Raw genomic sequence first — 25647 nt, forward strand, 5'->3', positions numbered from 1 at the left:
TTATGGTTGCTCCAAATTGTTAACAACAAAATGGACATCGTTCAGAGAAGAGGAAAAATAACTGTGGCTGTAGAAAGAATCTCATGGGGAAAGGTGAAAAGAATGGTTTTGTTTAACCCAAGAGAGGGCTCAGCTTTGTACCTGTGCTGCAGAGAGGACAGTGATCGGTTGTGCCTACTGTGAGCAGAGAAGTCCTTGTGTTGGTTTGAATCAAGTGAGACTGGATTCGATCTCCAGAAAAACTTTCCAGTAACAAGGTGACTTAAACACTGGAGCAAATCCTCGATAGAGGAGTCCCTGTCTTTGGAGGGATAAGGATGTCTTTTTAAAAGCACGTCAGAACAACGCCTGTCAGGGATCACCTAAATATAACTGATGAGATGACTTGTTTGGATCTCCTCCAGTCTTTTGGTTTCAATGGTAATTTTTCCCTGGATCTGTGTGGTAGGTGCACATGACAAAACATGCCAGCCTGCCAACATCTGCCAGACACTAACAGCTGTTTCACAGTTGAGGTTACCCGAGCTCTTCTTTGTTTCTCAGACAGACTTTGGACAAGTCCTGTCTCTCCCCAGTGTCCTTGGAGCTGGAAGGCCTTTGGCAGCAGCGGAAAGCCTGTTGAACCCAATCCCACATCCTGGTTTGGCAGCAAGACTCTTGCAGGCAAAGCTTCATTATCCCACTGGATCTTCATGACGGTGTTGGATCTGCCCTTGGAGCTCACCACAGGGCTGTGGTGTAGGAGGATGAGTAGCACAGGGGGTGAGGAAGGAGGAATGGGATTCTAGCCTGTAAATTTTAAGTGCATAACATTAATTTTTTGCATCAAATGCTGTAAAATTATGCCAGCCTTCACTGAAAGACAGTGGGCAGGTCGTCACAGGGGAGTCTGTGTTTCAGTGGGCTGAGGTGGGTGGGAAGGGGAACAGAAGGAGGAGAAAAACCGAGTGGTTTGAATGTCAGCAGCCCCTTTCACATCGATCTGTGTCAGCCTCAGGTTGTTTCGTGTCTGTGGACCTGGGCTGGCATGTGGCGGGTCTGGGTCGAGCTTCTGCTACTCTGTGGAAGTGGGTTTTCTGTAGATGCTGTGAGCTCTGTGTCAGTTGAGCAGTGACCACCCCAGCTACAGCCCAACTGTCCCCAGGAGATGCAGGAGCAGTGCTGCTCATCGCCATGGGCGTTTGCTCTTTCTTCTGGCTTCTTTTGCAGATGATGGTAGCACCAGTGTCTGCAAGATCCTGGTGAGGGGCTGCGCACGTCTGCCATGTCCTGCCACTGAAGAAGATGTGCTTTTTTGGCTTACTTTTCTTTATTTACAATCTGACCTCTCATATAACCAGTGCTGCGCTGCAGGTAAACAATGAGAGTCAGGAAACAGCTGATGAGGAGAGGAGAAGAAACATGACCAAAAAGCATTTGGAGACCCAAATAATGTTCCTGTTGGGCACACAGCAATTTCTAGTTGCTCCCGAAAGTGAGCTGGAGGGCTCTGGTGCAAATCCTGCTCTCCATGGACCTGCGCTGCCACGTGTGATGGGTGCAAGTGTGATCCTGCTCTGCAGAATCTGAGTCGTATCGCTGGAACAGGACCTGCTTCTCTCTGAGGTGTTTATTTCAGTAGAGAAATGGGCTCGTAAGGCACCTTCCTTTACCAGGCAAGCAGGGGGGCAGAAACAGAGCTCTCCTCTGCAGGTGTCTGGGGCTTAGAAGGAGCCCTGCAACCCTGCAAGTTGTTCCAGATGTTTTGCTGGGTGAGTGGAAGGGAGTTGACACTACCGACACCGGCCGAACGGCACAGGCTGCTCTGCGGGGTGTCGTGCTGGTGTGATTAACAGCGACAGCAACGTGCGATAAGCACCGAGCCCTTGGGTTAAGCTGTGGAGCTGCGAGGTGTGAGACACCGGATCTTCAACAGGCACGGGCAGTTCATGTAGAAATTGCATCCGAATTGAGTCACAGCCACGAGGAGAAGACAAAACCTGTATTTAAAGCGTATTTCTTGCAAGGAACCCTCTCCCCATACAGGTTTGGCAGCACGGAGCCCTGCACCTTCTGGCTCCTGAGTTGCATCCCTTGCACTGCCCCTGCATTGCTTCAATGTGAATTTGATGGAAAGCTCTTTGAGTAGAAACTTTGCTTTTCAGTTTTCTTGTCAAGTGGCACAGACTTGGAATTGTAGAATTAATGTCAAGCTCAAACCAATTAATTTCACTTGCCCCACAGCTGCAGATTTAAACTTCGTTTGTCTTTTGATCCAGCAAGTGTTGACCCATTCTTGCCTGGTGTGTCCTGGCCAGACCAGTACTTAAGTTCTTGTATAATTTTTATTGTACTTTGGCTTGTGTGAAGTTCAAGAAGAAATAATTAAATAGGGAAGGACAAAATTGCAAAATCAGATTGCGACTAGCACTCTTTTGTGACTTGAGAATAACTTAATTTAAATGGGTTGACACTCACATAATTGAAGGCACTGCTTAATCTGTTATCTCAAACATGTTAAATTAGTCTTTACTGTGAAATCACATGCAGAGAAAAGGGAAGTAGATGTGGCAGTGCATTTAATTTTTCATTTACTCTTAATATGGGTCTCCAGTGAAGGCTGTCAGTTTGGACCTGGGGTTTGAAGGCAGAATGCAGATTCCTGTGTTCTCCTTGCTTTGGGTGAGCTCTTGTCCTTGAAATCCTGAGATTTTTCCCTCCAGAGAGCTCTGTTTCACCGGAGCAGACCCTTCTGCTGGATTTGCAGTGGGGGGAAAAGCTTGAGCTCTGATCCCTGGCTGCCAAGGGGAAACAGTTCCTCTGCCTTTGGTTCTCCTGGAGCTGTGGGCACTCGGCCTGGTGAGGGGCTGCTCAGCCTTGTCCTTAGGCTGGAGAGTCTTGGCCACGGGCAAAACAGTCTTGACTCAAGGGAATTTTTAATTAATTTAATCTATTGCCAGTTAAGACAAACTTCTAATGACTGATTAGAGGTAACAGATGCTCCCACCGGCTGCGGCTTGGGGCAGCCTGTGGCCTCCTCCTGCACAGTTATCGCCTAAATTGGGCAATTCATGCCCAAAACAGCCCTCAAGTGTGAATGGAAAGGGTGCTCGTGCGTGCACTAGGTGGGTGCTGATGCTGCTTCTGGATGCTGTGTGCTCCCCCAGGTCCTCATGCTGTGCTGTTGGGGGGCTCCTGCGAGAATTAATTGGGGTTTTTTGTGCATGTGATAACTGTGTCCTTCTGCCTGAGCTCATTTGGTGCACGTGGGGCCAGGGAACAGCGATAATTTGCTGAGGAGACTTTGAGCTCGCTCATTTGAATGCCTAAACCTGGGGATTTACATTAGTAAGGTTGAAATAGCCGGAGCACAGCATGCTGTGCTGTTGGGGGGCTCCTGCGAGAATTAATTGGGGTTTTTTGTGCATGTGATAACTGTGTCCTTCTGCCTGAGCTCATTTGGTGCACGTGGGGCCAGGGAACAGCGATAATTTGCTGAGGAGACTTTGAGCTCGCTCATTTGAATGCCTAAACCTGGGGATTTACATTAGTAAGGTTGAAATAGCCAGAGCACACTGCTCCTGAACAGAACAAACAAATGAGGTATTGGATTTAGGGACAGATATTCAAATGAAGCCCTGAATATTGGGCCTGCAGAAATCTGCAAATAGCATCTCATACGTGAAACAGCAGCCTTAGGAATGAAGGGAATTTGCATGTGGAAGGAGGGAGCTCCCCAGTGCTGCTGCCAAGGGTGGGTGCTCATCCCCTGCGCCCGTTTCGGCTGGGACTGCGGGGCAGGGATGGGCTGGGTGGCCGCTGCTGTTGGTAAAGCTCACTCACAGTTTCACAAACATCTGCCTCCTGAGTGCTTGCGTGGTGTGCCAGCAGATGCCCCATCTTGGTCAAGAGCTCTCCTCTTTAAAACTGCACCAGGTTTTGTGTTTGAGCAATTCCCGTCGTACTCTCCCTCATGGCTTTAACGCAGCAGTGAGATGGAGAAAAGAAACCGGTGGTGCTGCAGTAGCAGGAGTGGGTCTGGTTGCCAGGGATGTTTATTCCTGCTGGTTCTGAAATACAGCGGTTCACCCCAGTCCAAGACCTGTGCAGTGAGAGCTGTGCTCCTGCGGGACAGTGGCAGATGATGCTGTTCTGAACCGAGCTGCCCCTGGGCTGGCATTTTCTTTCCCTGCAGCCAACCTGGGCTGTCTTTGTAAATCCCATTTGATAAAGCAACGGTGATGGGGACCTGCTCCTTCACACAGAATGCTCTTAGGAAGTGGGAGATGGTGGGGCTGGTGGCAGCCTTCTGAAGGATCCCAGACCCCAGGGTGGGGACCTGCCCAAAGGGACTGTCCAGAGTGGAGCTGACGGGGAGCAGGCACGGGCAGCCCTGCCTTCTCCCACCCAGCATCACAGGGAGGCACTGGCAGTGTCCTGCACTCTGGGGCTCAGGGAAGATGCTTTGCCTCTGGGTGCTGCTGGGTGGCAGTGGTGGAGGGGTCCCTCAACATTCAGCAAAGTGGTGGGGGTTCCCCTCAAGCGCAGTGGTGAAGAATCTGCCTCCCTGCATCTGGGCATCCCCCCTTCTCTCCTCCCCCCAACCCTCTCTGTCCTCCCTGTGGTGTGCAGCCAACTCTGTATCCTGCTCCTGCCTTGGTTGTGGGTGGAGAAAGGCAGTTGGAGTGGCTCCTTAGAAAACAGAATTACAGTAAAACGTGGGAGGTTCCTACAAGTCACCTGTGAGCTGCTTCCTCCCATTCCTGGACCTGGGCTGCCTGGGAGGAACTTTAAATTGCCACCCAGCTCAACCCTGGCCACTGGCTCCGGCAGCATGACGGCAAGAGGCATCTTCCTGCTGGGGCTCCTCGCCCTGTGGGCAGAGCTGCAGGCAGCACCCACCGCAGGCAAGTACAGGCGAGCTGGAAACAGCCAGCCTTTCTAGATTTTAAGACTATTTTCTGTATTTTCATAGCCTCGTAGAGCAGTTTGTGTTGCAATGGAATGTTAAAGTCCATCTAGTGCAATCGCCCTGGAATGAGCAGGGACATCTTCAACTAGATTGGTGTTGATGGTGATGTTCAGCGATGTGTGTTTAAATGCCTGTTTTCTTCCTTGTGTTTATGAAAGCTTCCTGTGATGAGCTGTGGCCCTTGTGAAGTTTAGTCCTTGCTTAAATTTTATAATCTTCCAGTTCTATATTTATGAAAACTTCCTGTGATGAGCTGTAGCCCTTGTGAAGTTTAGCCCTTGCTTAAATTTTATAATCTTCCAGTTCTGCAGAACTCCTGCTGAGGACAGAGACAGCGGTGGCACCAGTGGACAGGTGTAGGGATGCTTGGGAGGAGGTCTGTCAGCTGAACCAGTGACCAGGGCAGGGACTGGTGGAAACATCAGCTTGGCCAGAGCCTGGGGGTCCTGCAGATGGGACCGAGACGGGCTGGACAGGACCCAGACTGGGCTGCCCAGGGGGGCTGGGATGGTCCCTCCTGGCTGGGCAGAGCAGCCTCCATCCATGGGGCTGGGACCCCCCTGGGGAAGTGAGGATCCCCACCCCTCAGCCCCACTCAGAGCATCTCTAACCGAAATGAGGAGCTCCAGTGGGCTGAGCTCTGCTTCCCACCCTCTGTGCCTCCCTTGGACCAGAGCACAGCAGGGTCCTCTCCTTGGCTGGTGGTTGCCCCTGCGCTTTGCTTCACGGCAGGTTCAGGGCATCTCCCCCTGAGTCATCCCTCCAAAAGCACCAGCCCCAGTGGGGAAGTGCAGCTCTGGGAGAAAGGAAATTCTCAAGGAAGAACTATTTCTCCTTCTCTCTCTTTTTCTTTCTTTCTTATCTTTTCTTTTTGGGTTTTTTTTTTGGGGGGGGGGTGGTGTATTTTGTTTCTGTTTTTACTTTTATGTATGTGCTCGCAGTACGTTCTAATGTTCATCACAGTAATGGTGAATATTAAAAATTTGACTGGGGGGGGGGTGGGGTGGGGTTTTTTTGGTTTTTTGTTTTTGTTTTTTTTGGTGAAAAATGGCCAACTTTCAAAGAACTGAAAATTGCATTTCTTTTGAATAAGCAGTAAAGTGGTCCTGAGAGCAGTGTCTGAGATTTTACAGAACCCCTTCTCCCTGAGTGCTCCTGCCCGAGTTGCCAGCCGGGCTGTTCCCTTCCAAAGCTCGAACCCCGAGGCAGCGACGGCCCCTGTGCAGAGGGGCCAGGTCTGCTGTTGCTCTCTGTCGAGATGCTGGGGCCATCGCACGCTGATGAAAATGTGTTGGAGAAACTTGAGTTTCTTTTGATCTCTGTTTACAAGGCTGGTTTTAAGCCTTTTGATAAAAGCTGCCTTTAGCCATCAAGGCACCACGGTGCTGGTGCCCCCACTGCTGAGGTACTGGTCCCCTTCCCTGTCTCAGAGCGATGTCCAGGGGCCAACGCTGCCCGTGGGGAGCCTTGTGCTGTGCTGCTCTGCTGCTGAGCAGGATTCTTGCTGCTGCTCACCAGGAGAGCATGCAGACTTCCTAAATGCGCTTAGTGATGTGTTTATGCCCTGGTTAAAACAGCACATGCTGTATTTGTAGTTGTTTTGCTAAGAAGTTGCTGCAACCGCAGGCGCACACACATTTTCTCGCTTTTCCTTTCCAAGTTCTGACCCAGCTCTCCCAGCTCTGTGCCCACAGTCTGCCCGGAGTTGGGGTGCAGGTGTGGGCAGGGGGAGGCTGGTGCTCTGGGGCATCTCTGCCTGCGAGGGTTGGGGGAAGCCATGGGGGGAGCAGGGTAGGGATGAGCCTGGGCGATGCGGGGTTCGCCGCGGGTGTCAGGGCGGGCTGTGGCATGGTGCCATCTCTTCCCAGCTCCCCTCGGGCACTGGGGGAGACAGTGCTGGGCACTGGGAGGTACCGGTGTGGCCCCGGAGGGCTGTGTGGCTGGCTGGGCGGGCAGCAACAGTCAGGCAGAGCCCTGAAAACCCACCAGGAAAAGCCACAGGGGAAGGAGGCAGCAGCACAGCGCTGCGGCAAACCTGGCTGCTGCGAGCACAGCGAGCGTCCTGCCCTCAGTGCCCTGGCTCAGCATCACAGCGCCAAGCCAGAGACCCTGAGCCATCAAGGGACAGATCCCTGTGGGCTTTGCCCATCTGGGCACCTGTGGGTGGGAGCCACGGGTGGGAGGGCAGCACAGGGCTGGTGCCCCAGGGCTGATGCTGCTTCTTTCTGCTCCCTTCCAGGGCTCCGTCTGGGCACTGGTGGGTGGGAGGGCAACACAGGGCTGGTGCCCCAGGGCTGACGCTGCTTCTTTCTGCTCCCTTCCAGGGCTCCCCGGAGCAGTCTCTGCCAGGCGGCCACAGCCAGGACAGCCTGGAAGTGCTTTGCCAGGGAGATGCCCGTGGCCTGGCAAAGATCCCAACGCAGTGCCCGATCCACAGCCCGGCAGGATCACCCTGGATGGGAAGGAGGAGCCGGGTACGGAGCGGGTGGGTAAGAACCGGTGCCCACCCGGGGCTGAGCCAGTGGCTGCTGTGACACCCACCGTGGGGAAGAAGCCGGTGACCGGGGCAGAGCCTGCGGCAGGGAACAAGCCCGTGCTGGCTGGGAAATTGGACACTGGGAAGAAACCTATTTCAGGGAAAAAGCCAGCATGTGGGGGGAAGACTGAGACTAGGGAAAAGCCAGAGGTTGTAGCAAAGCCGGAGATCACAGCAAAACCAGGAGGGAAGCCAGACACCGGGGGGAAGCCGGAGACTGGGGAGAAGCCAGAGACTGCAGGAAAGCCGGAGACTGGTGGAAAACCAGTAGCTGGGGATAATCTGGAGACTGGAGAGAAGCCGGAGACTGCGGGGAAGCCAGAGACTGGTGGGAAACCAGTGGCTGGGGAGAAGCCGGCACCTGCAGAGAAGCCAGAAGCTGGGGAGAAACCTGTGCTGGGGGAAAAGCCGGAGTCAGGGGGAAAGCCAGAGAGTGAGGGGAAGCCTGAAGCAGGAGAGAAGCCTGAGTCTGACCAAGGTGACAGTGGGGAGGATGATGACAACGATGATGATGATGATGGTGATGATGACAATGATGAGAAAAATGAGCATGGCGATGGCGACGATAACGGTGACGATGATGACGGCGACAATGATGACGGCGACGACGATGGTGACGATGATGGCGACGACGATGGTGACGGCGGCGACAATGATGGCGATGACGATGGTGATGACAATGGTGACAACGATGATGACGGTGATGACAATGACAACTACGATGACTACAGATATGATGATTATGGTGACAATGCCGATGACGGTTATGATGATGGCGGTGGTGATGGTTATAACTCTTAGTGACCAATGCCACAGGGTGTGTGAAGAGCGTGTGGGACAAGAAGAGCCTGTGGCGGGTGGGTACAGGGGTGGTTGCCCCCAGCCTCCTCCTCTGCCTCACTCTGCCAGGGCCAGTCCCAGGCACCAATGGTGTTTTGGGCAGGACCTTCTCTTTCCTAATAAACCCCACATTGGGCCACCAGCTTGGTGTGGCAAGCTGTCCCTGGTTCAAATGCCTGGCACTGCCAGGCCATTGGGGCTGCCCAGCCCTGTCCTGGGCACAGGGAGCTCCTGTGCCTGCTTCTGCCCAGCGTGGGCTTGGCAGTGCCCTTTGCACAACAACGTGACTGACCCAGTGGGAGAGCCACAGTGACGGCCCCAATCAGGTGGATGCCCAGGACCAGCAGAGCATCTCTGGGCCAAGAGAAGCCTCCCTGTGGGGTCTGTCCTGCCCCCCGCTTCCTGGAGCTCCCTGGGGCCAGCAGCTCCATGGCCAAGGCCACTCAACACCCTCCGAAAGTAGCCACTGTGGCAGAGCTTGGCCAGGAGCCACGTGTGTGCATGGACACCCACGGGTCACAGATCTGGTGGATTTGCTCAGGTGGTCTGCTGGGGTGCTGGGAGCTTGTGTGCCCCTTGGAGCCTCGCCTGTGCCCGCCGTGCCATGCCATGCCATGCTGTGCCATGCTATGCCATGCCATGCCATGCCAGCAGCAGGGTCAGGAGCTGGGGGACTGCTGCCCGTCCCAGATGAGAGGGACACCCCCAGCTGAACCCCGAGGGCTCAGGGCAGCCCCAACACACTCCCACTGTGGGGCTGCACCAAGGTGAGGTCGGGCTGGCTGTGTCACCGTGGCCCTGGGGTGAGCCCAGGTCCTCTCTGGGGACACAATGGGGTCCCACCAGGCACGTGCTCTCAGGAGGGTCACCAGGAATCAGAACAAGCCCAGTCCTGGCAGGAATGGCCCTCCCATGGAGTTTGGGCAGGACTTGTGTGAGGTATCCCAGGACCTGCTGGGTGCAGTGACACAGTCCCTGCCCAGGACCCCAACCCCACCACGGGGGCTGAGGGGCTCCCATGGAGACCGGTGGGGGCTCGACAGGAGACTGACACAGCGAGAGCCAGCCAGTGCTCATCACAGACTGGATTTACTGGGAACTGAGGGAGACACAGAGACCCCTGTGGTCAGCAGAGGGTGAGGTGGTGGAGGTGGGCTGGAGGAGACGGGTGCTCATCCTGTAGCTGATGGATCCATCCGTGTCCATCTGTCCAGCTGCCCATCTGTCTGTCTGTTCAGCACAGGGTGGTGCGGGATGGCTGCACACAGGGGTTCCTCAGCCCTGGTCCGGGCAGGGGCTAGGTGAATCCTGTGGGGGAGACAGGAGCATCCATGTCCCAAACCCTCACCTCTGAGCACACTGGGGTGCAGCCGTTGGCCCCACAGCAGGGCCCTGGGGGCAAGGGGACCCCAACACACTGGTCACCCCTCCTGGGGGAGCTTTTGGGGGATTTTCTGGTCACTTCTGCAGCGTGCTGTGTGGGGAGATGGCACTGCTCTGTGGGAAGCTGAACCTCAACCATGGCCACGCTTGTCCCTCTACACGCGGCCACACATCCTCCCTCAGCCCCATCCCACCGTGTCCCCGTGCCCACCCCGTGCTCACCTGTAGACACCAGCCGGGCCCAGAGGCAGCAGAACCCCAGGAGCAAGAGCAGCGACAGCAGCCTCATGGTGGGGGCAGGCAGCGTGGGGGCACCTGCCTGGGCAGGGGTTTAAATCCTCCTGGGGCTGGGAGTTGGTCCCAGTGACCCTATCCGTGCCCCAGTGCCTGGCACGCTCTGTCCGAGCGTGAACCCCCCCTTCTCCTCCCTCTCGTGGGCTGCTGCCACTGGACAAGCTGCACAGGGAGGCATGAAGGTGCTGCTGCTCGGCGTTGGGTTCCATGAAGACCCCACAGAGCTGTGCTGTGCCATGCTGTGCCATGCTGTGCCACAAGCCAAGAGCAGCCAGCGCAGCTCCCCTCTATGGGAGGAAGGCATGGGCCAGGTGGCAGTGAGGGGACAGGGGACCCCGGTGTGAGGCTGGCCCTGCCGAGGCGGCGGAGGTGGCTCCCTGGCCGGGTGCTGTGGAGCAGCCCGTGGTGCCCTGGCAGCTCTCCGGGCATTGTTCTGCCTCTGGGAACAATCGCTGGCTCCTGAGGGACGTACTGTGACCGGACACGGTCCACAGCCCTGCACTGCCACCAGCCCCTCAGCCCCACACCTCCTGGACAGTGGGTGCCCACCCAAGCCTCACGCCTTGGGGTGGCAGCTGGGGACCACAACTGGCTGGGGGGCACAGCACTGGGGATGGAGCTGGAGGCTGTATGGGACAAAGGGGCTCTGCTCGGGCACCAGGGCTGTGGAGCTGTAGCATCGGGTCCCATGTCCTCTCCAGAGCTGGGGTGGGTGCCTGGATCCCTGTCACACGGTGCCAGAGCTGCCTTTTGCCTCCTGCTCCCTTCCACGGGGCTGGCAGGACCGGCTACCCTGTCCCCTGTGGCTGCCCACTGCTGGGGACTCCGGGCAGGGTCATGGATCTGCACCAGCACCGTCACTTGGAGGGACATGACCCTTCCCAGGGTCTGGCTGCACTTCCCACCCATGGCTGCCCCCACGCCCGGACCCCCATGGATATTGCTTGGACCCTGGTTTTCCTGGGGCTCCTGAAGCCACCCCTGATGCCGCACTGCTCGGGGGTATCTACAGAGGTGCCACAGGCTGCAGCGGTGGCAGGGACGGTTCTGGGACCTGCTGCCTGTCCCCGGGGCTACGTCGTGCCATCGCCGCGTGGGGCTGCAGTGGGGCTGTGGCTGCAGTGTGTCACCAGGATGGGAGCGTCGGAGCCGCCGGGGCTTTCCCTGCCGTCTCCCTTCCGGGAGCGCCCGTCCCTGCGAGAAGCAGGAGGGCTCTGGCACGCTCGGCCGGGCAGGCTGCCTGCGTCTGCCTCTGCGTGTGCACGTGCAAGCCAAGCCGGCCAGGTGTGGACACGTGTGCGCGTGTGCGGCCCATGCTCCGTGTCTGTGTGCAGGGGTGGGTGTGTGTACAGTCCATGGCTGCCTGTGCCACCTAAACCCTGCGTGCCTGTGTGTGCCGGCAGCTGGCTGTGTGGGGACCCTCTCCCATCGGTGTGTCCCCTGTGTGAGGGACGGAGGTGACACGCAGGTGGGATGACCCATCCCGGGAGCACGTGGAACTGCGAGAAGAGGAGCAGTGGGGAGAGCTGGCTCCACTGTACTGGAGTGTCCCTGCTCCATGTAGTAGCTGTCCCTGTCCCTGGGTGGGCAGAAGGGACAGTGCCTGGCTCGTGTCACCCCCGGGGAGCATCATTCTCAACTGATCGGTGGGCTCCATGTGGGGCCAGCTGGGACTGGGGGGGACCTGCTCTGCCCCTTCGGTCCTCCAGCACCTCTCCTGCCATGCACCCTGGTCCCAGGATGGCCATGCCACCATTCTGGTGGCACAGTGCCGTCTCTGTCCCTGTCCCCACTGGGTGCCCGCCCTGGGAGGTGCCACATTCCTGGCTGCTCCCTGGGCCGGGCTGCCCCAGTCACTATTTCCTCCACGGTGGCCGCGGTGGCAGGGCAGGGGTCACCAACACAGGTCCCCCGTGGAGCATGATTTCTGCTGTGTGCAACCCAACATCTGCCTGGAAGCAGCCCCCGCTTCGTCCCCTGTGATACCCCAAACCCCAGCACCCCTGGGACTGGCTCCTGTGTCCTCTGTAGTGTCCTCCTGGCTTTCCCATGGCATCCCCACCGGTGCAGGGACAGCAGGGGCTGCTCTGGAAGAGACGTCAGTCGTTACAGTGATCACCCGGGTGGCTGAGATACTGCGGAGAGATAGCAGGAAAAATGTAGCCCCGGTGGATTTTGGTGCCATGGTCCTTCCCTCCTGTAGGGCTGGGAGCCTCTGGGCCACCAGGGATGTCTCAGGCAGCTCAAGGTTGTGGGAGATACACTGAGGTCATGGCTCTGGGACCACCGCAGTGCCCATGGAGGGGTCCTCTTCCCAGCGCCCACCATGACCCTCTGCCCCCCAATTGCCACCAGCATGTCCCTCCTGCTCTCTCCTGCCCCTTTGCCACATCACCATGTCCCGTGCCAGGACACTCTGTCCTGGGGCTTCAGCGGGGCTGTGGTGGAGCACAGGGGGGTCATGGCATCTCCCTCCAAACCCCAGCCCGGGTCCAACTTTCCTGGCCTCTCCCCGCGGAGCTTTCCTCGCCCTCCACTTCCCCCGTGGGACAGTAATTACGGCAGTAATTAGGAAGACAATTATTCCTGCTGAATTAGAACAGCTTAATCTGTTTCTCCCTCCTTTTGGCAGGTTTCACCCCACGCCCGCCCACAGCTGCCGGCGGGATGAGGCCACCTGCCTGCTGCCTGGCCCAGCGCCGGGAGCCCTGCGCTGCTGTGGGTCTGACCCCGGGCTGTGTGTGGGGCAGGCTGTGAGCCATGTCCCGTCCCCAGGGGCTGCCAGCCACACCGGCACAATGCAGCCACCGGACCCCGATCCGCTGCCAGGAGCAAGGGGCTGCCAGGGGGGACAGGGCATGGCTCTGTGCAGGCAGCCCCCCAGGAGGGGAGTGGGTGATGGGGATGGCCCCAAACTGAGAGAGGGTGATGAAGTGGGTGGCAAAGGATCAATGGTTCCTGCAGGGTGGGAAAGGACAGGAGCATCACCATCCTGCCGGACCTTCCTTCCTCAGCAGGCAAGGTGGTACCCACAGGCTCAGCCCCACATGTGGGACTGTCCTGCCTGGGATGTTCTCCATCAACTGGGAGGGAGCGTGGGAGAAAGGGAAGAAGGGACCCGTCCCATACATGACCCTTGAGCAGCCTTTCCTGGAGGACCTGCACCGCAGGGAGAGCAGTGCCATGTTGTGTGGTGCCTCAGACCCTTCCCTGTCTGATGGCTGTGCCAGAGCTGGTGGCTTTCCATGGCCTGGCACAGCATTGCCACGTTCACCATCAGTGGAGAGGCCAACACAGACCTCCCCTTGCCCATCCCCATCTCCTGCTTTGTCCCCAAGGGGCTGCGGGTGGGCACCGATGGTGCCTCCAACCAAGCCCGGGCATGCTGCTGCCACCCGGCTGGGCTCATCAAGGGCCACGCTGGGGCAGCCGTCCCGTCCTACCGGTCCCCCCGGCTCGAGGGCTGTGGCCGGGATGCCGCTGGGGAGGCCGGGCCCTGCCTGGGTGCGGCTCGTTACCCGCATGGCAGGAATTATCTGGGCTGGGGAGCCAGCCCCGCTCCCTCCGCCCCACCGGCGCACCTTAAATCCCAGCCCGCCGCGCCCGGGATGCAGACCTGGCTGCCCAGGGCACCATGGAGCTGCCGTCCGGCCGCCTCCTCCTCCTCCTGGCAGCCCTGCTCCCCCTCGCCGCACGGTCTGGCCCGGCCCCACACACGGCTGGAAGAGAGGAGCCGGGATTGGGTAAGTGGGGACAGGGATGCTCCGGGTGCCGCTGCCACCCGGTGCTCCCCACTGCTCTGAGGGGTGCCGGGCATCCACGGGGGAATGGGGATGTGGGGCGATCGAGATCCAGCCCTGGGGAGTTGGGGGGCTGCTCAGCCCCCCTGCTCTATAGCCCTCCCCAACGTCCTGGCCACTGTGTCCCGCAGTGAAGCCCGGGTACTGCTACCACATCGCCGAGGTGGAGAACCCGCTGGACAACGACTGCGTCGCCTGCCGCAGGGACATCTCCTGCTCCCGCTGCACTGGTGATGCCAGTTGCCCCGGTGCCACCAAGTGCTGCCCCAGCAAATGCGGCTACACGTGCCAGGAGCCAGTGCTGGGTAAGGGCTCGGTGCCACGCCGGTGGGGCTCTGGAGGGGTGGCATGGGGAGCACAGGGGTGAGCCAAAGAAAGGGGGCTCCCTGGGGTGCCCCTGAGCTCTGCCAGGTTCTGCAGACCCCAGGGCGTAGCGGGGCAGCACTTGGGTTGCTGGAGCGTGGGGCTGTGGGGCAGGCGGGCACAGAACTGGCTGGCAGGGAAAGGTTGGGTGGTGAGAGGGGACCGGAGCTGGGCAGACTTTTCCGAGGGCCCTGGGAGTGCCGAGCCCGGTGGTGTCCCCATCCTGTCCCTGGCTCAGCCAGTCCCTCTTGGACCACACAGATTTCTGCTACCTGCCCTCCGTCTGCGGCAGCTGCAAAGCTCTCTTCCGCCGCTTCTTCTTCAACGCCTCCAGCCAGCAGTGCGAGGAGTTCATCTACGGCGGCTGCGGCGGCAACAGGAACAACTTCGAGACCAAGGGCGAGTGCTTCCAGGCCTGCTCCCACGTCGGTAACTAGCCATGTGCCGTGTGCCACGTGCCACCCTCAGTGATGTCCAGCCCGGCCCCGCTCCTGACCCCCCATCTCTCAGTTCCAGGTGCCCGGTAGCACCCACCTGGGGAGTGTGGCAGCCTCTGCATGGCCCCTGCCTGGGGAAGCTGCTGCTGGTGGCCGCCATCCCTGTCCCCACGGGGAGATGTTCCTCATGGGGATGGTGGCAACAAGTGCTGCTGCCGGGGTGGCCGTGCCAGTGGCTGTGGCTCGCCTGGGGATGCTCGCCAGCCCGAGGGCAGGGACGTGCGCCCGCAGTGACATGGCTGTGCCCTCCTGCGCCGTGGTGCCCAGCCGGAGGAGCCCGACACTCCCCTGGGACTGTGACACTTCAATACAAGGACAGGTCCTTGGATGAGCACGTCTGGGTCTTGTCCTTCCTGCCTGTGTGGGCAGGAGCAGGCAGTGCCCATCCCTTGCTGGGACAGGGCGATGGGTGCCCTGGCCACTGCCCCACAGCTCCCACTGTCTCTGGATGAGCTCCCAGCCCCAACTCTGCCCTCAAGCTGCCAACGTGACCTGGTTGGGAGCTAAAGTGACCTAACGGAGGTCACTCCCCTCCTAACGGAGGCCCCCGCCTCGATGGATGCCAGGGGTGGTGCCCATCCCACAGCTTGCGGGTCTGTGTCTGCACCACTTTGCTGGCCCCGTGGCACTGACCCCAGCCCTGGTGGGACCACCCATTCCCCAACAAGCCATGGGTGATGCTGGGGCTGCTGCCAGAGCACAAGGGGCCATCCCGGGGCTTGGTGGGGCCAGCCTGGCACTGCTGAGACTTGGGGGTCGGCTGGAGGTGGCCACACACGTGCTTTATTGCTGGAGGTGGTGGGGAAGGGAAAGGCCAGCTGGGGCTGGTGACCACCCCATGTCCCCTAATGAAGGTGTTTTCCTGACACGGAGGAGCTGCTCTCCCATCACACAGCGTCTGAAAAGGAGGACATGCTTTTAGGGAGCCCTGAGGCTGTGGGGGTGAGGGACCGGTGGCCACGTTTGCAGCCAAGCACGGCCGGTTCTGGCAAGAGCTTCATCCCACTCCATGTCCCTTCAGGTCCCCTTGCCCTGGAGGTGTCTCTCTGCCTGGAGCAGAGCGATGGGGCGGCAGCAGGAGCCAGCCCTGCAGTGATGCCGGAGGATGCTGAGGGCAGTGCCCCTCACACAGGTCTGGCTGGCACCCCACGTGCCCCGGTGCCAGCCCTGCTGCTGGCCCCAGCTCAGTGGCCCTGGCCCCCCTTACCACCAGGCACCCGCGTGCAGACGTGGCCGCAGCCATTGCTACAGCACTTGTGTCCCCAGGGACACTCCTCATCGAGGCTGCACAGGTCCAGGCACGTCCCACGGCCTCTGGGGATGGGGCATGCTCCCTCTCTGCCTGCAAGGAAGAGCACCCCGCTGTGGGCAACCCGACTTGGGGCACCCCATGGCTCCCCGGGGGCAATGTCTGGGTCCTGGCTGGCTGAGCTGTGTCTCACCTCCGGGGGTGTCCGTGCAGACGCGGCCGCAGCCGGTGCGGGTGCACCTCTGTCCCCAGGGACACTGTGAGTCGGCCTCACACTCCTCCCGGCACCGCGTGGCACCGTGCCATGGCACAACCGCGGCATCGCGCTCTACGGGCAGGAGAGGACCGTCACACGGCGGCTCTGAGCTGAGGCCGTGCGTGCTCATCGCTTGCATGGGAAGAGGGGGAGGCAGGGAAAGAAGGACAGGGCACACCATGTCCCCGGGAGCCAGGAGGGGCAGGACCCCATGGGCACAGCCGCCTCGGCAGCCCCCGGCATGGCACTCCATGGTGGTGTGGGGTCCTCGTTAGGGAGGGAAGGCTAGGATGCCCCCATGGGGTCAGTGCCAGGGGGACCTTTGGGCTCTGTCCCCACTGGGTTCTGCCAGGTGGGGAGACCCGCACCCCGGAGCAAGGGTCTGACCTTGCAGGGAGGCTGGCATGCAGACATGGCCGCAGCCGTTGCTGCAGCACTTGTGGCCCCAGGGACACTCCTCGTCGAAACTGCAGAGGTCCAGGCACGTCCCCCCTTCCCTGGGGATGGGGCACACTCCCACTCTGCCTGCAAGGCAAACACTCGGCTGGGGGCACCCCGCTGGGAGCACCCCACCATGGGGGCACCCCAGGGTGGCCCTGCATGGCTCCCTGCAGGCCTGGCTAGCTCTCACCTCCAGGGATGGCCATGCAGGTGCGGCCGCAGCCGGTGCTCGTGCACCTCTGTCCTTGGGGACACTGTGAGTCGGCCTCGCACTCCTCTGTGCACCGGCTGCCAGCCCTGTCCTGGCTCTCTGCAGGGGCACAGTGACCCGCTGTCACCTGGCTGCCCTGGGGGGCTGCTGGATGGGTCCCTCCCGAGGACCTGCCCCTGGTACCTCTGGGCACGGCCATGCAGTCCCAGCCGCAGCCGGTGTCACAGCACTTCTCCTCTCGCCGGCAGACGCTGTCATCCAGGCACCGGTTCCTGTGCCTGCGCCGGGGGTCCCAGCACGGCTCTGCCCGGGGGCACTCCCCGGGGTGATCTGTGGGAGGAGGGCACCCGGGAGAAGGGTGTGGGGTCCCAGCCCCACTTGGGTGCCATTGGCCTTTGTCGGTGGCCAGGTTGCCCACGCTCACCTTGGGCAGGGCGGGTGCAGCGCATGGCGCAGCCAGAGAAGCAGCACTTCTCCTGGCGGGGACAGTCCCTGTCGTGGGTGCAGGAGTCCTCCTCCGAGCACAGCTCCGGTGTCTGTCGCATCCTCACCCTCGGGCACTGGCCGGGTTTGTCTGAGAGGGGCGGGAAGGGGCAGCGGGGGCAGGGGCAAGCACCCCCCCAGAGCTGTGGGCACCATCCAGCCTGACGGCTGCACCCCAGCAGGTCCAGGTGCCTGCCCTGCAGCAGCACTGCCCCACATCCAGCCCTGAGGGAGGTTTGCCAGTGTGCCCAGCAGCGGGCAGCACATCCATCCCGGTGACTGTCCCCTCACCTTGTTCGGGGGCCGAGCACACGTAGCCACATCTGGTCCTGCAGCACTTCTCAGCCCCTGGGCACTGCCAGTCCCCAGCGCAGGTGGTGCCACACGGGGCCGCGGTGCTCAGTGCCTCCTCGACCAAGGGACAGATGCCTGGCTTCTCTGGGGGACAGGAGGCAGTGGGGCTGGAGGGGATGACAGCAGGTCTCCCCTGCCCAGACCCACACCCCCAGAGCTGGGAGGGACCCCCTGCCCACTGCTTCCCCACTCTGCCCGGTGTGGGGCTGAGGGGCTCGCACCTCGGGATGGGGGCAGGCAGACGTAGTCGCAGCCACGCAGGCAGCACTTCTCCTCGCCGGGGCACTCAGCATCGCGCTGGCACCAGGCTCTGCAGTCATAGCTGGGGAACAGCCCGGCGCGGGTCGGGCAGAAGCCAGCCTTGCCTGTGGGACATGGCACTGGGTGGCTGTGGTGCCCCCGGGATGGCTGCATGGACACACACCACAGCCCAGCTGCCCCATGGGTTGTGCAGCCCCCTCGCACCACAGCCCCCTTGGCACCACGGCCCCGGGCACACCTTGTGTTACAGCACGGCTCTGTCCCCAGCAGCGGGGACAGGGACACATCTGTCCCTTCCATCAATCCTGGGCTCCCACCCAGCCCCGCTCTCCCCACTGAGCCCCAGCTCAGCAGCAGGGACCCCAAGGTGGCCGGGGTTCTCCTGCCCCCCCTCACCTTGGCTGTGTGCATGGCACCCCCGGCTGCACTGCTGGTGACAGCACACCTCGGATGGGGGACAGTCCTGGTCCTGATGGCATCTCTGCTGGTGGGGTGGCTGTGGGGTGGCTGGGACATGGTTGGTGTCCTCTGTGCCACGGAGCGGGGCCCGGCCGGCGGTGTCAGCAGGGAGGAGGTGACAGTGGGACGGTGGCCTCGCTGGAGGGTGTCCTCGCTGTCCCCTCCCCACCCCAGTGCCCAGTCTCTCACCCTTCTCTGCTTGTCATGGGTAATGCCCCAGCGACACCACAGCCCCGAGCACCGTGTCCCCCTGTACAGGTGTCCCAGCAATGCACGGGGGACAGCAACAAGAGGCTGGGGACAGGCAGTGGCTCTTTTGCCAGCCCTGAGAGAGCCCACCCCAGTGAGCACAGGGTGAGGGACCCCCGCTGTGCCACGGCTCTGTGCCTCGGGGTGGTCATGGACCCATGGCATCACCCCTGGTCCCAAGCCACAGCCCTGCCCGCGCTGCCCGTCCCGTTCCTGTCTCACCGGCTGGGGCTGCTGGCACGCACTGGTGGCCACAGCTGCTGTTGCAGCATTTCTGCGCGTTGGGGCAGTCGCTGTCACCTCGGCATCGCTCCCGGCATGGCCCCGGCTGTACCGCGGGGCACTGCCTGGGTTTGGGTTTGTCTGGCAAAGCAGAGCAGATACGAGGCTTCAGCATCCCTGACCAGCTGCCCTGCCCGCCCCTCGTGCTCCCCAGCCCCTCGCCGTGGCCATGCACACCCAGAGCCCACGTCCCGGTGCTGGGGTTCACTGGGAGCCACCAGGAGCTGCTGGTGTATGGGGAGTGGCGCGTGGCCACCACAGGAGGTGGGGAGGTGGCCAATATCCAGGGCAGGGAGGGGACCTGTGGTGACCCTGGCTGTCCCGCTGGCCCCGATGGAGTCCTTACCCTGCACCGGCTCCAGGCAGGCAAGGCCACAGCCCAGCGGGCAGCACTTCTGCCGTCCCAGGCAGTCCTTGTTCTCCAGGCAGGGGAAGGAGCAGGGGTAAAAGAGCCCCTCGGGGGCCACCGCTGGGCAGGCACCGGGTTTCTCTGCAACACCGAGCGGTGTGGGGCCGAGAGATGAGGCTGCACCAGCGGTGTCCCGGGGCAGTGCTGGGAAACCCACCCAGGCTGGTCCCCCCATCTCCCAACCCCTCCACGTGCCCCATCCCAGCCTCAGGAGCTGCGGGCAGGAGGCTGCCAGCAGCCCATGGAGAGCTTCTCTGTGGCAATGGGGATGGCACAAGGATGGGGACAGGGATGGGGGCTGCCCCAGGATGGAGGTGGTGCTGGTGGCCATGCCGCGGTGCCGTACCTTCTGCTGGGGGGGTGCAGCGGAGCCGGCACTCCCGGGGGCAGCACTTTTGCCATCCGGGGCAGCTGGAGTCGTTGGCACAGAGGGGGGGCTCTAGCTGCAGGCAGCGAGTGAAGTCCCGCGGGCACCTCCCTGGCTTCTGCTGATCCCCTGTGCCAGGACAGAGGTGTCAGGGCAGCACCGGGTGGCAAAGCTCCGTCCCCTGGGGAGCGGAATGTGGGTCCCCACTGAAGGGGACAGGGGACCGGAGAGGGGAGCACAGCTCTGGTGCCACGGCAGGAGAGAGAGTGCCATGGAGCAGGGCTGGAGCCTTCCCTGTGGCACAGCCCCAGGGCTGCCATACCCCTACACCAAGACTGGGATGGCACAGCATGGCACAGCACGGGGCTGTGTGTGCCCTCCCAAGGCAGCAAGTGCCACAAGGAATGTCACTGGCCCTGCCAGGGAGAAGCCAGCACTGAGGCAGCACTGGCTGGAGGTCAGGATCCATCCCTGAGCATCCTGCTGCCCCGTGGCTCCTCAGTGCAAGCAGCCAGCACGCTCCTCGCCACTGCCTCCTGCTCCTCTTCTGCCTCCTCCTCATCCTCCTGGCACCTCATCTTGGCCATGCTGGGAAAATCAGGACAGCCCTGCCTTTGGCACAGGTGAGTTCCAGCTGGAGCTGGCACCTGTGCCCCGCTCCTGCCCACCCAGGTGGGAGATGCCAAGGGAGCAGCAGTTTCTGCAAACACCCTTTGCTGGCTCCTGGCAGGGTCGCGCTGTTTGGGCTGCAAACAGAGATGCTGCCGGGAGGTTTCACTCCAAACAGCAGCTGTTTGGTTAAAACAAAGAGAAAACCCGGCTGTTGTCTCGGGGCAGAGCAGCTGCAGCTGGGCACAGCCACCCCCGGCATTGCACCCCCGGCGGGGGGGGTGGTCCTGGCAGCAGGGGTCTGTGCCCAGGAAGTGGTACCCACAGCCCAAGACCCTCTGTTGGGGTTTGGGTCCATTCCTGTGGTCGGTCCATGCATCCCTGGTCCCCTGCCCAGCCCCTGCCAGTCCCTGACAGCCCCCTCCTTGTTCCTACCTTTGCTGCACAGCCCCAGCCTACCCAGAGACCCCCCCTCCGTGCTGGGCTCTGCGGGCACAGGCAGCCCAAACCCAGGTCTGCCAGTGCTGGTGCCGGGGTGCCCCAGGAGGCTGGGAGGGAGGTGCCCGGGGTGCATGTGGGGGTGCAGGGTACACAGGCTCCCTGAGACAGCGGGGCCGCGGGGCAGGCATTGCAGCTGGGAAGGACACCGTCCCTGCCAGCGTGTGCCAGGCAGGGACAGAGGGGACATGGCAGGGGCACAGGGTGGGTGGGGGGTAAGGAGCTGGCCCCAGGATGCCCGTGCCCAGCAGCTGCCGGGTTTGCCTGCTGGTACTCACCACCTTCCTCCTCCCCACCTTCCTCCTCCGATGCAGCCCCCAGCTCTGCCCTGAGGATGAGGAACCCCAGGAGGAGGAACAGCCCTGGCTTCATGGTGCTGCCGGGAACGTTGTGCGTGTCCGGAGCCGAGCTGGGGCTGTGTTTAAAGGCTGTGGCAAGGGGTGATGAGGGTGCCGGGGCAGCTGCAGCCGGGCTGCCAGCCGTGGCAAGGCTGGCTGTGCCACGGGCAGGAGGAGCAGGAGGAGGGGCAGTTCCCAGAACCTGCTGGTGCCCCGCCAGCCATCCCGCTTATCTCCGGTCCGCTTTTGGGTCAGGGTGACCCACTGGGCTGGGGAGGGCAACTGGGGTCAGACGGGTGCCGGCCCCTGTGGCACACAGCCCCAACCGGCTGCAAGCCCCTGCCTGGGTTTCCATCCAGCTCTGCTTGTCCCTGTCCCCCTTGGGGTGTGAGCTGTGGATGGACCCCACCCCTGGGAGCTGCTGGAGGGGCTTTGCCACCATGGTGCTTCCTGGCACCATCAGGTGGGAGAGGTGTCCCAGCACGATGATGGGGCTGGGCTGGGACTGGGGAGTGAGCAGGTCCTGCTGTGTCCCCTGGCACGTGGGAGCTGCTCCCTGCCCCCTTCCCATGATTGCTTTTCCAACTAGGCTTTCACACTTTCAGGATGCAAATGAGCCCTTCCTTGGTGCAAGGAATCTGAGGGAACTGGTTTCTGTGTTCCCATCCACAACTGCCAAGGGGACATTGGGACATTCACCATGGGGAGATGGTAGCTGGAGGGCACCCACATGGAAATGGGAACCTCTCCCTGCCCCAGGGCAGCACCTGCCTGCAGGGAGGGCTGCTGGATGCCTGCCTGCACCTCCCTGCCTGTGCACAGCCCGGGGCTGCCTGCACCTCCTGGGAACTCACAGCAGAGCAGAAGGATGGAGAGCCAGAGGAGAAGGCAGTCACGTGCCGGTTTATTCTGTTTCAGGGGGTGACGGGGATGCAGGGGTTTGCCTCCACGCCCAGGCTGTCAGGAGCCTTGGCCTGGCACGGGGTGGTACGGGCAGTGAGCAGCCCCCAGTGGCATGGCTGGAAGGAGCTGGGGATGCTCTGGACCTCAGGGAGGACCCATCAGAGCTGTACTGGTGCCCTCTCGCTGGCGGTGCAGAGGGTCCGGCGCAGGGATGGGTGCAGGGGTCCTGCTCACCCAAGGGGGTGCGATGGCAGGAGGGTGGGGGCAGACCCAAAATGGCATCTCCCAGCGCAGCTCTCCCTGGCCAGGGCTAGGCTGTGCCTGGAAGAGATGGATGAGGTGGTCAGTGCAGGATGAGCGCTCCCACCCCAAGGGATGGGAGGGCACGGGGGACACAAGCCTCCCCCTTGTCCCCTCCAGGCTGGACCTGCTGCAAGGGCAAGACCTGCATGGGGCTGCTGGGACCCAGGAGGTGGGAGGCTGGGGGGGCCTTACCCCGCAGTGGGGGGACGCACGCCCGACCGCAGTCCCGCAGGCAGCACTTCTGGCCGGGGGGACAATCCTTGTCCTGCAGGCACAGGAGGAGGCACTCGGATGCCCGGTCACCGTTGTTCACAGGGGGACAGAGCCCAGGCCGTGCTGACACATGCGGAGACAGGGAGGGGTGAGGAGCTCACCCCCTGCAGACAGGACACCCCTCTAGGGTGGGGGAACTGCTGCAGTGGGTGAGCCCGTCACCCAGTTCCTGCCCCATAGGGACAGCAGCTGGGTCTCTGCACCCCCATCGCCCCCCAGGAGCATCGCAGTGAGGGGCAATCTCTGGGGAGGGTGGGTACAGCCAAGGGGGTGACAACCCTGGCTGGGGGGGCTCAGCCTGGGATGGGGCAAGGTGAGGACGTGGGGGGAGTCTTGGCTCCACAGGTGGCTTTACCCTCGGTGGGTGGTTTGCAGACGTGGCCGCAGCTGGTGGTGCAGCACTTCGCAGCCCCGGGGCAGTCGCCATCGGTGTCACACAGCTCCAGGCAGGGTCCCACGGAGCCCCGCAGCACCACAGGGCACGCGCCAGGCTTCCCTGCGGCACGGCGGCTCCCTGGGGACAACGGGGACAATAGCTGTGCCGGAATCCTGCTTCCCCCAGCCCTGCCCCTGGCATGGCCTCGGTCTCCATCCTGTCCCCCATCCTGACCCCCATCCTCCCTCCCAGAGCCCAGCACCACCCTCAGCCACCAGCCTCACACCCACACCAGTCTGACCCAGTGAGACCAGTCACAGCCACACGTGGGATGCCAGCTGGCAGCTGGAGCGGTGAGGGACAACCCTGGCCACTCTCCCCACCAGCACCCAGCCCCAGTGGGGCGCAGGATGGGGGTGTCAGGAAGGGGGTGCAGGACTGGGGTGTCAGGATGGGGTGCAGCCCCTCGCCTGCTCGGGGCCATCGCCCACCCGACATGGAGGAGCTGGGCACGGTGAGCCCTTCCTGCAACACCCCAAGGGCCTGATCCTGCGTGGGGGCTCAGGAGGGGCCTGGGGCTGTGCATGGGGTGGGTGCCTGGCACCGGGAGCCACAGCCAGCAGGACATGCTCTCCAGGGCCTGGACAGTTGCCACCAACTGCACACTCGGCCAGGCATGGCCTCTGGGGCTTGTCCAGCAGCACGGCCAGGCACACGCCGGGCTTTGCAGGGGAGGAGGATCCGTGCCCCCATTGGCGTGGCTGCAGGGTGGATGTGGGGCAGCTGTGGGGTGGCCATGGGGCAGCTGTGAGCAGTGCCAGGGGCGTACCCGCTTGGGCAGGGGAATGCAGGTTTGATGAGCCCGGCCCGGGGGAGGAGGGCTGGGGGGGCTGTACCTGTGTCTGGGGGGATGCAGGACAACCCGCAGCCGGAGAAGCAGCACTTGCGGTTCCCGGGGCAGTCCCGGTCGTCGGTGCAGCGGTTGGGGCAGGCAGCAGGGATCCTCCGGGCGTGCTTCCGCGGGCAGAGTCCAGCTTTGGCTGGAGGGGACGGGAGGCTCGGAGCTCAGCGTGGAGCTGGCTTGGCACCACGGCACCCATGTCTCCCCCCCAGAGGGACAGGGGGCTGGCAGCTCCAGCCTGGCGTGGGGACAGCCAGGCTGCCTTACCTGGCTCGGCACGCATGCAGCGGGCGCAGCAGTCGTGGGTGCAGCACTTCTCCCCAGGGCTGCATGACGTGTCGTTGTGGCAGCTCTTCCCGCAGCTCTCCCCACCAAGGCTGCCAGCACGGGGGCAGTAGCCCGGGCTCTCTGCAGAGGGAGATGCTCAGTGCAGCCACATGCCCAGGGAGAGGGGCTTGCACTGTGGGCACCCGACATGGGTACCGACCCCTGCCTGCATCCCACCCGTCACCCTGTCCCCACGCTGGCATGTCTCGAGGAGGGCTGGTGGTACCTGTGGTGGGGAGGAGGCACGTCCTGATCTGCCCGCTCTGGCAGCACTTCTCGGCGCCGGGACAGCCGTGATCGGAGATGCAGTACAGCCTGGGGGGGTGCGGGGACCCGCTCCCCACTGCTGGGCACTCTCCCGCTTTTCGGGGGGCAGGCAGGATGGCAGAGGGCCAGTGTCTCCGTGGGGCCCGCTGTGGTGCCGGGGTGACGGCAGGAACAGTGCCCTGCTTCCCAGTGTGGTGCTGCTGGGCCAGGGTGGGCAGCAGCTCCACAAACAGCACCAGAAGCAGCAGGAGGAGGGTGTGCTCGCCCGGCATCATGCTGCTGTCAGAGGGCTGTGCTGCTGGGTCCCCCAGCTGGGATTTAAACCCTGCTGGGGCAGGGACCAGCCCAGCCGAGCTGCTCCTTCCCACGGCAGCACTCAATCGAGACCGTGGGAGTGCTGGGCACGAACAATCCAGCTCGGGGGAGACTCCCGGGGCTGCGTTGGGCTTGTGGCCCATGGCTGACACATCCTCCATAGTGTGCCCTTTCCAGGTCACCGGTGACCCGCGAGGAGTCGGGCTGGGGGGACGGGCAGCGCTCCCAGAGTCCCACTGCCTGCTGTCCCCAATGGCGAGCAGGGATGGGACACAGGGAAGCAGTGTCATGTCCCCGGTCCTCAGCATCCACCTGGTCCTGCCCAGGGAGCGTCACCGGTCACCTCCCGGCACACATGGAGCTGCTGCAGAGAGCTGAGCTGGGGTGCACTACACTGCAGGGAGAGGGGGAACCAGCCCCGAGCACCGGGCACTGGGCATGGGGCCGTGCTGGGTAGCGTGTGGGGTTCATTCTGCCCCATGGGAGGGCTCTGCCCTCTCCCCTGCCAAAGGCAGGGGCTCTGGGGGTGCCAGCCCCTTGAAGGGATGTGGGACTGCTTTCTCTGGGGCTGGAGCAGGAGTGGGGCGGATGTGGGAGGGCCAGGGCACCAGGAGCCCTGGGGGGAGCAGGAGGTGCCAGGGAGAGCAGGAGCATGGCCCAGCTCTGGACAGACAGGGGAAGGAGGGGGCAAGGGCCCCTAAAGGGTCTCCTTTAGGCTCCTGCCATGGGCTACGTGCCACTACTGGGCTGGGAGCAAGTATGCCAGGAGGAGGTTTGGGCAATGCTCGAGCATTGGCACGCTCTGGCAGCCTCCCTGTCCCCCAGCCATTGCAGAGAGCAGCTTCAGTGGGA

At 62.1% G+C, this 25647-nt stretch overlaps 3 protein-coding genes across 3 annotated transcripts; 1 reads left to right on the forward strand and 2 right to left on the reverse strand.

The window, feature by feature from the left end:
* The first annotated feature begins 13614 nt into the window (after positions 1-13614).
* On the forward strand, positions 13615-14972 carry SPINT4 (serine peptidase inhibitor, Kunitz type 4). The gene is made up of 4 exons (XM_014943702.1): positions 13615-13747; positions 13936-14109; positions 14429-14596; positions 14678-14972. Exons 1-4 carry the CDS (start codon positions 13639-13641, stop codon positions 14692-14694), a joined length of 468 nt encoding a protein of 155 aa, XP_014799188.1. The 5' UTR covers positions 13615-13638; the 3' UTR covers positions 14695-14972.
* A 534-nt stretch (positions 14973-15506) lies between these two features.
* On the reverse strand, positions 15507-21234 carry LOC106889021 (balbiani ring protein 3-like). Its single transcript, XM_014943664.1, has 14 exons — positions 21071-21234; positions 19665-19814; positions 19256-19399; positions 18850-18990; positions 18316-18447; positions 17880-18023; positions 17596-17742; positions 17246-17395; positions 17005-17151; positions 16801-16920; positions 16557-16694; positions 16107-16241; positions 15872-16006; positions 15507-15562 (listed from the first exon to the last, which is right to left on the reverse strand). The coding sequence occupies exons 1-14, from the start codon at positions 21162-21164 to the stop codon at positions 15552-15554; spliced, it is 1788 nt and encodes a 595-aa protein (XP_014799150.1). The 5' UTR covers positions 21165-21234; the 3' UTR covers positions 15507-15551.
* Positions 21235-22043: 809 nt separating this feature from the next.
* Positions 22044-24876, reverse strand: LOC106888992 (WAP four-disulfide core domain protein 3-like). The gene is made up of 6 exons (XM_014943628.1): positions 24440-24876; positions 24154-24294; positions 23882-24025; positions 22965-23123; positions 22529-22672; positions 22044-22354 (listed from the first exon to the last, which is right to left on the reverse strand). Exons 1-6 carry the CDS (start codon positions 24753-24755, stop codon positions 22344-22346), a joined length of 915 nt encoding a protein of 304 aa, XP_014799114.1. The 5' UTR covers positions 24756-24876; the 3' UTR covers positions 22044-22343.
* Between the last annotated feature and the right edge of the window lie 771 nt (positions 24877-25647).

The sequence above is a fragment of the Calidris pugnax genome, unplaced genomic scaffold (assembly GCF_001431845.1).
Source record: "Calidris pugnax isolate Ruff unplaced genomic scaffold, ASM143184v1 scaffold118, whole genome shotgun sequence".
NCBI lineage: Eukaryota > Metazoa > Chordata > Aves > Charadriiformes > Scolopacidae > Calidris > Calidris pugnax.